The 12,500-nt window shown below is 52.5% G+C and overlaps 1 protein-coding gene across 1 annotated transcript in view; it reads right to left on the reverse strand.

Moving 5' to 3' along the window:
• The window catches only part of LOC144490719 (calsyntenin-3-like), a gene marked incomplete at its 3' end in the record, with an annotated part of 25,761 nt that extends 14,994 nt beyond the window's left edge, over nucleotides 1-10,767 (reverse strand). Inside the window, 3 exon segments of the mRNA XM_078208428.1 lie at nucleotides 1,742-1,950; nucleotides 6,712-6,907; nucleotides 10,649-10,767. Coding sequence (XP_078064554.1) covers nucleotides 1,742-1,950; nucleotides 6,712-6,907; nucleotides 10,649-10,724 — 481 coding nt within the window.
• Between the last annotated feature and the right edge of the window lie 1,733 nt (nucleotides 10,768-12,500).

A 12,500-nucleotide genomic window follows, 5' to 3' on the forward strand; every position in this document is an offset into this window, starting at 1 on the left:
CTATGTTTCTATGTAATCTGGACCCCAATTGATAAAGGCAAGTGTGCCATATCATAGAATCATCGAATCCCTACAGTGCAGAAGGAGGCCATTCAGCCCATCGAGTCTGCGCCGACCACAATCCCACCCAGGCCCTATCCCCTAAACCCATGTATTTACCCAACCTAGTCCCCCTAACACTAAGGGGCAATTTAGCATGGCCAATCCACCCAACCCGCACATCTTTGGACACTAAGGGACAATTTAGCATGGCCAATCCACCCAACCCGCACATCTTTGGACACTAAGGGGCAATTTAGCATGGCCAATCCACCCAACCTGCACATCTTTGGACACTAAGGGACAATTTAGCATGGCCAATCCACCCAACCTGCACATCTTTGGACACTAAGGGACAATTTAGCATGGCCAATCCACCCAACCTGCACATCTTTGGACACTAAGGGACAATTTAGCATGACCAATCCACCTAATCTACACATCTTTGGACACTAAGGGACAATTTAGCATGGCCAATCCACCCAACCCGCACATCTTTGGACACTAAGGGGCAATTTATCATGGCCAATCCACCTAATCTACACATCTTTGGACACTAAGGGACAATTTAGCATGGCCAATCCACCCAACCCGCACATCTTTGGACACTAAGGGACAATTTAGCATGGCCAATCCACCCAACCTGCACATCTTTGGACACTAAGGGACAATTTAGCATGGCCAATCCACCCAACCTGGACATCTTTGGACACTAAGGGACAATTTAGCATGGCCAATCCACCCAACCTGCACATCTTTGGACACCAAGGGACAATTTAGCATGGCCAATCCACCCAACCCGCACATCTTTGGACACTAAGGGACAATTTAGCATGGCCAATCCACCCAACCTGCACATCTTTGGACACTAAGGGACAATTTAGCATGGCCAATCCACCCAACCTGGACATCTTTGGACACTAAGGGACAATTTAGCATGGCCAATCCACCCAACCCGCACATCTTTGGACACTAAGGGACAATTTAGCATGGCCAATCCACCCAACCCGCACATCGTTGGACACTAAGGGACAATTTAGCATGGCCAATCCACCCAACCCGCACATCTTTGGACACTAAGGGGCAATTTAGCATGGCCAATCCACCCAACCTGCACATCTTTGGACACTAAGGGGACAATTTAGCATGGCCAATCCACCCAACCTGCACATCTTTGGACACTAAGGGACAATTTAGCACGGCCAATCCACCCAACCTGCACATCTTTGGACACTAAGGGACAATTTAGCATGGCCAATCCACCCAACCTGCACATCTTTGGACACTAAGGGACAATTTACCATGGCGAATCCACCTAACCTGCACATCTTTGGACACTAAGGGACAATTTAGCATGGCCAATCCACCCAACCTGCACATCTTTGGACACTAAGGGACAATTTAGCACGGCCAATCTTTCAGACTGTGGGAGGAAACCGGAGCACCCGGAGGAAACCCACGCAGACACGGGGAGAACATGCAGACTCCACACAGACACTGAGCTGGGAATCGAACCACCCATATGCCTTTTCCACCACCCAGCCGTTCCGCCTTCAGAGATCTCGATGGAGAACTTGGCGGCAGCGTTGTCCGAAAACAAAATGACCTCCATCAGGTCCCCCTCTCCCTCGGTCTTTTTGTTCCCCCCCCCCTCCCTACCCGCGCGCGCCATTGCCCCACTCCCCCTCCCCTGCCATCTTACCGTCATTATCGATGCTGAAAGGAACTCCAGCGGTGAGGATTTCGTAGAAGCAGATCTGGCTGTACTGGGGGGAGCAATCGCCATCCACGGCTTCCACTTTAAGGGCGCGCTCGTAGACTTTCCGCTCATTCAACGCCACGCGGTACAGGCGCTCCACGAAGACCGGCACAAACTCATTCACATCGTTCACTCTCACACGCACCACTGCTCTGCGGAGCCAGGAGAATGTGGGTCAAGGTGCTTCCGGGGAAATTTTTCCATTTGATTTGATTTATTGTTGTCACGTGTACTGGGATACAGTGAAAAGTATTGTTTCTTGCGCGCTCTACAGACAAAGCATACCGTTCATAGAGAAGGAAAGCAGAGGGTGCAGAATGTAGTGTTACTGTCACAGCTAGGGGTGTAGAGAAAGATCAACTCAATGCGAGTTGAGCATGGCCAATCCCCCCAACCTTCACATCTTTGGCCACTAAGGGACAATTTAACATGGCCAATCCACCCAACCTGCACATCTTTGGACACTAAGGGGCAATTTAGCATGGCCAATCCACCCAACCCGCACATCTTTGGACACTAAGGGGCAATTTAGCATGGCCAATCCCCCTAACCTTCACATCTTTGGACACTAAGGGACAATTTAGCATGGCCAATCCACCCAACCCGCACATCTTTGGACACTAAGGGGCAATTTAGCATGGCCAATCCCCCTAACCTTCACATCTTTGGACACTAAGGGACAATTTAGCATGGCCAATCCACCCAACCTGCACATCGTTGGACACTAAGGGGCAATTTAGCATGGCCAATCCACCCAACCTGCACATCTTTGGACACTAAGGGGCAATTTAGCATGGCCAATCCACCCAACCCGCACATCTTTGGACACTAAGGGGCAATTTAGCATGGCCAATCCCCCTAACCTTCACATCTTTGGACACTAAGGGACAATTTAGCATGGGCAATCCCCCTAACCTACACATCTTTGGACACTAAGGGACAATTTAGCATGGCCAATCCACCCAACCTGCACATCGTTGGACACTAAGGGGCAATTTAGCATGGCCAATCCACCCAACCGGCACATCTTTGGACACTTAGGGGCATTTTAGCATGGCCAATCCACCCAACCTGCACATCTTTGGACACTAAGGGGCAATTTAGCATGGCCAATCCCCCTAACCTTCACATCTTTGGACACTAATGGGACAATTTAGCATGGCCAATCCACCCAACCTGCACATCTTTTGGACTGTGGGAGGAAACCGAAACTAGGGTGTAGAGAAAGATCAACTTAATGCGAGTTAGGTCCATTCAAAAGTCTGACGGCAGCAGGGAAGAAGCTGTTCTTGAGTCGGTCGGTACGTGACCTCAGACCTTTGTATCTTTTTCCCGATGGAAGAAGGTGGAAGAGAGAATGTCCGGGGTGCGTGGGGGGGTCCTTGATGATGCCCGCTGCTTTTCCCCGAGGCAGCGGGAAGTGTAGACAGAGTCAATGGATGGGAGGCTGGTTTGCGTGATGGATTGGGCTACATTCACGACCCTTTTGTAGTTCCTTGCGGTCTTGGGCAGAGCAGGAGCCAGACCAAGCTGTGATACAACCAGAAAGGATGCTTTCTATGGGGCATCTGTAAAAGTTGGTGAGAGTCGTAGCGGACATGGCAAATTTCCTTAGTCTCCTGAGAAAGTAGAGGTGTTGGTGGGACTTTCTTAACTATAGAGTCGGCGTGGGGGGGACCAGGACAGGTTGTTGGTGATCTGGACACCTAAAAACTTGAAGCTCTCGACCATTTTCACCCTGTCCTTTCCTTCTCCCCTCTGTACTCGATGAACGGTATGCTTTGTCTGTATGGCGTTCAAGAAACAATACTTGTCACTGTATCCCAATACATGTGACAATAATAACTCAAATCAAGTCACACAAAGACCAGAGGTGGGGGAAATAGCAAGGTTACCCTGACAGTCTAACCCCCTCCCCACTTTATACCCAGTGTCAGCATCGAGCACTCCCAGAGACGGGTACAATACAGAGCTCCCTCTACATTACCCTGACAGTGTAACCCACCTCCCCACTTTATACCCAGTATCAGCATCGAGCACTCCCAGAGACAGGTACAATACAGAGCTCCCTCTACATCACCCTGACAGTGTAACCCCCCTCCCCACTTTATACCCAGTGTCAGATCGAGCTCTCCCAGAGACAGGTACAATACAGAGCTCCCTCTACATCACCCTGACAGTGTAACCCCCCTCCCCACTTTATACCCAGTGTCAGATCGAGCTCTCCCAGAGACAGGTACAATACAGAGCTCCCTCTACATTACCCTGACAGTGTAACCCCCCTCCCCACTTTATACCCAGTGTCAGCATCGAGCTCTCCCAGAGACAGGTACAATACAGAGCTCCCTCTACATTACCCTGACAGTGTAACCCCCCTCCCCACTTTATACCCAGTGTCAGCATCGAGCACTCCCAGAGACAGGTACAATACAGAGCTCCCTCTACATTACCCTGACAGTGTAACCCCCCTCCCCACTTTATACCCAGTGTCAGCATCGAGCTCTCCCAGAGACAGGTACAATACAGAGCTCCCTCTACATTACCCTGACAGTGTAACCCCCCTCCCCACTTTATACCCAGTGTCAGCATCGAGCACTCCCAGAGACAGGTACAATACAGAGCTCCCTCTACATTACCCTGACAGTGTAACCCCCCTCCCCACTTTATACCCAGTGTCAGCATCGAGCTCTCCCAGAGACAGGTACAATACAGAGCTCCCTCTACATTACCCTGACAGTGTAACCCCCTCCCCACTTTATACCCAGTGTCAGCATCGAGCACTCCCAGAGACAGGTACAATACAGAGCTCCCTCTACATTACCCTGACAGTGTAACCCCCCTCCCCACTTTATACCCAGTGTCAGCATCGAGCTCTCCCAGAGACAGGTACAATACAGAGCTCCCTCTACATCACCCTGACAGTGTAACCCCCCTCCCCACTTTATACCCAGTGTCAGCATCGAGCTCTCCCAGAGACAGGTACAATACAGAGCTCCCTCTACATTACCCTGACAGTGTAACCCCCCTCCCCACTTTATACCCAGTGTCAGCATCGAGCTCTCCCAGAGACAGGTACAATACAGAGCTCCCTCTACATTACCCTGACAGTGTAACCCCCCCTCCCCACTTTATACCCAGTGTCAGCATCGAGCACTCCAGGAGACAGGTACAATACAGAGCTCCCTCTACATTACCCTGACAGTGTAACCCCCCTCCCCACTTTATACCCAGTGTCAGCATCGAGCACTCCCAGAGACAGGTACAATACAGAGCTCCCTCTACATTACCCTGACAGTGTAACACCCCTCCCCACTTTATACCCAGTGTCAGCATCGAGCTCTCCCAGAGACAGGTACAATACAGAGCTCCCTCTACATTACCCTGACAGTGTAACCCCCTCCCCACTTTATACCCAGTGTCAGCATCGAGCACTCCCAGAGACAGGGACAATACAGAGCTCCCTCTACATTACCCTGACAGTGTAACCCCCCTCCCCACTTTATACCCAGTGTCAGCATCGAGCACTCCCAGAGACAGGTACAATACAGAGCTCCCTCTACATCACCCTGACAGTGTAACCCCCTCCCCACTTTATACCCAGTGTCAGCATCGAGCTTTCCCAGAGACAGGTACAATACAGAGCTCCCTCTACATTACCCTGACAGTGTAACCCCCTCCCCACTTTATACCCAGTGTCAGCATCGAGCACTCCCAGAGACAGGTACAATACAGAGCTCCCTCTACATTACCCTGACAGTGTAACTCCCTCCCCACTTTATACCCAGTGACAGCATCGAGCACTCCCAGAGACAGGTACAATACAGAGCTCCCTCTACATTACCCTGACAGTGTAACCCCCCTCCCCACTTTATACCCAGTGTCAGCATCGAGCACTCCCAGAGACAGGTACAATACAGAGCTCCCTCTACATTACCCTGACAGTGTAACACCCCTCCCCACTTTATACCCAGTGTCAGCATCGAGCTCTCCCAGAGACAGGTACAATACAGAGCTCCCTCTACATTACCCTGACAGTGTAACCCCCTCCCCACTTTATACCCAGTGTCAGCATCGAGCACTCCCAGAGACAGGGACAATACAGAGCTCCCTCTACATTACCCTGACAGTGTAACCCCCCTCCCCACTTTATACCCAGTGTCAGCATCGAGCACTCCCAGAGACAGGTACAATACAGAGCTCCCTCTACATCACCCTGACAGTGTAACCCCCTCCCCACTTTATACCCAGTGTCAGCATCGAGCTTTCCCAGAGACAGGTACAATACAGAGCTCCCTCTACATTACCCTGACAGTGTAACCCCCTCCCCACTTTATACCCAGTGTCAGCATCGAGCACTCCCAGAGACAGGTACAATACAGAGCTCCCTCTACATTACCCTGACAGTGTAACTCCCTCCCCACTTTATACCCAGTGACAGCATCGAGCACTCCCAGAGACAGGTACAATACAGAGCTCCCTCTACATTACCCTGACAGTGTAACCCCCCTCCCCACTTTATACCCAGTGTCAGCATCGAGCACTCCCAGAGACAGGTACAATACAGAGCTCCCTCTACATTACCCTGACAGTGTAACACCCCTCCCCACTTTATACCCAGTGTCAGCATCGAGCTCTCCCAGAGACAGGTACAATACAGAGCTCCCTCTACATTACCCTGACAGTGTAACCCCCTCCCCACTTTATACCCAGTGTCAGCATCGAGCTCTCCCAGAGACAGGTACAATACAGAGCTCCCTCTACATTACCCTGACAGTGTAACACCCCTCCCCACTTTATACCCAGTGTCAGCATCGAGCTCTCCCAGAGACAGGTACAATACAGAGCTCCCTCTACATTACCCTGACAGTGTAACCCTCACCCACCCAACACAATAAAGACCCCCCCTTATTTACTTGTGGGATCTCTTGACGTTGGATTTTTCCGGACCCTCTCCGCAATCCTGGGCTTGGATCGTAAAGGTATGCTCCTTCTGGGATTCGCAGTCCACAGGTTCTTTGGCACGGATTAAACCCTCGCCTGTAATCTTATCCAAGACCACTGCTTCAAACGGCACATTCTGTCCATGTATCCTGAAGGCACAGATCTCTCCTGGAGAGCAAGAATGCGGGAAACTTCGTGTAGAATCGGAAGACAACAGGACCCTTCCCGTCCACTCCCACTCTACACCATCCCAATCCCAAACTCCTTCCCGTTCACTCCCACTGTACACAATCCCAATCCCAAACTCCTTCCCGTTCACTCCCATTGTACACAATCCCAATCCCAAAACCCTTCCCGTTCACTCCCACTGTGCAAAATCCCAATCCCAAACCCCTTCCCGTCCACTCCCACTCTACACAATCCCAATCCCAAACTCCTTCCCGTTCACTCCCACTGTACACAATCCCAATCCCAAACTCCTTCCCGTTCACTCCCACTGTACACAATCCCAAACCCCTTCCCATTCACTCCCACTCTACACAATCCCAATCCCAAACTCCTTCCCGTTCATTCCCACTCTACACAATCCCAATCCCAAACCCCTTCCCGTTCACTCCCAGTGTACACAATCCCAATCCCAAAACCCTTCCCGTTCACTCCCACTGTGCAAAATCCCAATCCCAAACTCCTTCCCATTCACTCCCACTGTACACAATCCCAATCCCAAACCCCTTCCCGTTCACTCCCACTGTACACAATCCCAATCCAAAACTCCTTCCCGTTCACTCCCACTGTACACAATCCCAATCCCAAACTCCTTCCTGTTCACTCCCACTGTACAAAATCCCAATCCCAAACCTCTTCCCGTTCACTCCCACTTGACACAATCCCAATCCCCTTCCCGTTCACTCCCACTCTACACAATCCCAATCCCAAACTCCTTCCCATTCACTCCCACTGTACACAATCCCAATCCCAAACTCCTTCCCATTCACTCCCACTGTACACAATCCCAATCCCAAACTCCTTCCCATTCACTCCCACTCTACACAATCCCAATCCCAAACTCCTTCCCGTTCACTCCCACTCTACACAATCCCAATCCCAAACGCCTTCCCATTCACTCCCACTGTAAGCAATCCCAATCCCAAACCCCTTCCCGTTCACTCCCACTGTACACAATCCCAATACCAAACCTCTTCCCGTTCACTCCCACTGTACACAATCCCAATCCCAAACTCCTTCCCGTTCACTCCCACTCTACACAATCCCAATCCAAAACTCCTTCCCGTTCACTCCCGCTGTACACAATCCCAATCCCAAACTCCTTCCCGTTCACTCCCACTCTACACAATCCCAATCCCAAACTCCTTCCTGTTCACTCCCACTCTACACAATCCCAATCCAAAACTCCTTCCTGTTCACTCCCGCTGTACACAATCCCAATCCCAAACTCCTTCCCGTTCACTCCCACTCTACACAATCCCAATCCCAAACTCCTTCCTGTTCACTCCTACTGTACAAAATCCCAATCCCAAACCTCTTCCCGTTCTCTCCCACTGTACACAATCCCAATCCCAAACTCCTTCCTGTTCACTCCCACTGTACAAAATCCGAATCCCAAACCTCTTCCCGTTCACTCCCACTTGACACAATCCCAATCCCAAACCCCTTCCCGTTCACTCTCACTCTACACAATCCCAATCCCAAACTCCTTCCCATTCACTCCCACTCTACACAATCCCAATCCCAAACTCCTTCCCGTTCACTCCCACTCTACACAATCCCAATCCCAAACTCCTTCCCATTCACTCCCACTGTACACAATCCCAATCCCAAACTCCTTCCCATTCACTCCCACTGTACACAATCCCAATCCCAAACTCCTTCCCATTCACTCCCACTCTACACAATCCCAATCCCAAACTCCTTCCCGTTCACTCCCACTCTACACAATCCCAATCCCAAACTCCTTCCCATTCACTCCCACTGTAAACAATCCCAATCCCAAACCCCTTCCCGTTCACTCCCACTGTACACAATCCCAATACCAAACCTCTTCCCGTTCACTCCCACTGTACACAATCCCAATCCCAAACTCCTTCCCGTTCACTCCCACTCTACACAATCCCAATCCAAAACTCCTTCCCGTTCACTCCCGCTGTACACAATCCCAATCCCAAACTCCTTCCTGTTCACTCCCACTGTACAAAATCCCAATCCCAAACCTCTTCCCGTTCTCTCCCACTTGACACAATCCCAATCCCAAACCCCTTCCCGTTCACTCCCACTCTACACAATCCCAATCCCAAACTCCTTCCCGTTCACTCCCACTCTACACAATGCCAATCCCAAACTACTTCCCGTTCACTCCCACTTGACATAATCCCAATTCCAAAACCCTTCCCGTTCACTCCCACTGTACATAATCCCAATCCCAAATCCTTCCCGATCACTCCCACTGCACACAATCCCAATCCCCTTCCCGTTCACTCCCACTCTACACGATCCCAATCCCAAACCCCTTCCCGTTCACTCCCACTCTACACGATCCCAATCCCAAACTCCTTCCCATTCATTCCCACTCTACATAATCCCAATTCCAAAAACCTTCCTGTTCACTCCCACTGCACACAATCCCAATCCCCTTCCCGTTCACTCCCACTCTACACAATCCCAATCCCAAACCCCTTCCCGTTCACTCCCACTGTACACAATCCCAATCCCAAACTCCTTCCCGTTCACTCCCACTGTACACAATCCCAATCCCAAACCTCTTCCCGTTCACTCCCACTCGACACAATCCCAATCCCAAACTACTTCCCGTTCACTCCCACTTGACATAATCCCAATTCCAAAACCCTTCCCGTTCACTCCCACTGTACATAATCCCAATCCCAAATCCTTCCCGATCACTCCCACTGCACACAATCCCAATCCCCTTCCCGTTCACTCCCACTCTACATGATCCCAATCCCAAACCCCTTCCCGTTCACTTCCACTCTACACGATCCCAATCCCAAACTCCTTCCCGTTCATTCCCACTCTACATAATCCCAATTCCAAAAACCTTCCTGTTCACTCCCACTGCACACAATCCCAATCCCCTTCCCGTTCACTCCCACTCTACACGATCCCAATCCCAAACCCCTTCCCGTTCACTCCCACTCTACACAATCCCAATCCCAAACTCCTTCCCGTTCACTCCCACTGTACACAATCCCAATCCCAAACCTCTTCCCGTTCACTCCCACTCGACACAATCCCAATACCGAACTCCTTCCCGTTCACCCCCACTCTACACAATCCCAATCCCAAACTCCTTCCCGTTCACTCCCACTCTAAACAATCCCAATCCCAAACTCCTTCCCATTCACTCCCACTGTACACAATCCCAATCCCAAACTTCTTCCCGTTCACTCCCACTCTATACAATCCCAATCCCAAACTCCTTCCCGTTCACTCCCACTCGACACAATCCCACTCCCAAACTCCTTCCCGTTCACTACCACTCTACATAATCCCAATCCCAAACCCTCTTCCCGTTCATTCCCACTGCACACAATCCCAATCCCAAACCCCTTCCCGTTCACTCCCACTCTGCACAATCCCAATCCCAAACTCCTTCCCGTTCACTCCCACTCTGCACAATCCCAATCCCAAACTCCTTCCCGTTCACTCCCACTGCACACAATCCCAATGGACCCAAACCCCTTCCCAATCCCAATCCCAAACTCCTTCCCGTTCACTCCCACTGTACACAATCCCAAACCCCTTCCTCTTCGCTCCCCTTATTAAGAAATTTGAGGGGTATTTAATTATCGTCCATTCCCACGTGCGTCCCAAGAGTGACGGGAGAAATGGGAGGCTGGGTTAAAGATGGCTGACACCCATGGGTGCCCTCCGTACCTGCATAGTGGAGCGGCGCATCCTTGTCGATGGCAAAGAGAGGCGGGTTCAGGAGCACGGTCCTATCATTCTCCATCACGATTCCCTGGTATTCCGCTTCGATCCATGGTTTGTGCTTGTTGGCTAAAGATGGACAAAACAGAACATTCCAGAACGCACGGCAAGTAGTCACCAAGACATATCAATGGCAGCATGCATCCCATTGACTCTCACTGGGGTACGGGTCCCACACACACTGACTCTCACTGGGGTACGGGTTCCACACACACTGACTCTCACTGGGGTACGGGTCCCACACACACTGACTCTCACTGGGGTACGGGTTCCACACACACTGACTCTCACTGGGGTACGGGTCCCACACACACTGACTCTCACTGGGGTGCGGGTTCCACACACACTGACTCTCACTGGGGTACGGGTCCCACACACACTGTCTCTCACTGGGGTACGGGTCCCACACACACTGACTCTCACTGGGGTACGGGTCCCACACACACTGACTCTCACTGGGGTACGGGTCCCACACACACTGACTCTCACTGGGGTACGGGTTCCACACACACTGACTCTCACTGGGGTACGGGTCCCACACACACTGACTCTCACTGGGGTACGGGTTCCACACACACTGACTCTCACTGGGGTACGGGTTCCCCACACACTGACTCTCACTGGGGTACGGGTCCCACACACACTGACTCTCACTGGGGTACGGGTTCCACACACACTGACTCTCACTGGGGTACGGGTCCCACACACACTGACTCTCACTGGGGTACGGGTCCCACACACACTGACTCTCACTGGGGTACGGGTTCCACACACACTGACTCTCACTGGGGTACGGGTCCCACACACACTGACTCTCACTGGGGTACGGGTCCCACACACACTGACTCTCACTGGGGTACGGGTCCCACACACACTGACTCTCACTGGGGTACGGGTCCCACACACACTGACTCTCACTGGGGTACGGGTCCCACACACACTGACTCTCACTGGGGTACCTGAGAGGTCCAACCTTCGCAACCTCATTGTGCACGGAAAGATCCCATGAACTGCGTTAAGAGATGTTTTATTATCGTTTTTTATGGGCTAACTTTTTGCCAGGGGCATAGAGCTTTATCTCCCTCAGCACTGACCCTCCCACAGTGCGGCGCTCCCTCAGCACTGACCCTCCCACAGTGCGGCGCTCCCTCAGCACTGACCCTCCCACAGTGCGGCGCTCCCTCAGCACTGACACTCCCACAGTGCGGCGCTCCCTCAGCACTGACCCTCCCACAGTGCGGCGCTCCCTCAGCACCGACCCTCCCACAGTGCGGCGCTCCCTCAGCACTGACCCTCCCACAGTGCGGCGCTCCCTCAGCACTGACCCTCCCCACAGTGCGGCGCTCCCTCAGCACTGACCCTCCCACAGTGCGGCGCTCCCTCAGCACTGACCCTCCCACAGTGCGGCGCTCCCTCAGCACTGACCCTCCCACAGTGCGGCGCTCCCTCAGCACTGACCCTCCCACAGTGCGGCGCTCTCTCAGCACTGACCCTCCCACAGTGCGGCGCTCCCTCAGCACTGACCCTCCCACAGTGCGGCGCTCCCTCAGCACTGACCCTCCCACAGTGCGGCGCTCTCTCAGCACTGACCCTCCCACAGTGCGGCGCTCCCTCAGCGCTGACCCTCCCCACAGTGCGGCGCTCCCTCAGCACTGACCCTCCCACAGTGCGGCGCTCCCTCAGCACCGACCCTCCCACAGTGCGGCACTCTCTCAGCACCGACCCTCCCACAGTGCGGCACTCCCACAGCACTGACCCTCCCACAGTGCGGCACTCCCTCAGCACTGACCCTCCCACA

This window comes from Mustelus asterias, unplaced genomic scaffold, assembly GCF_964213995.1.
Source record: "Mustelus asterias unplaced genomic scaffold, sMusAst1.hap1.1 HAP1_SCAFFOLD_3679, whole genome shotgun sequence".
NCBI lineage: Eukaryota > Metazoa > Chordata > Chondrichthyes > Carcharhiniformes > Triakidae > Mustelus > Mustelus asterias.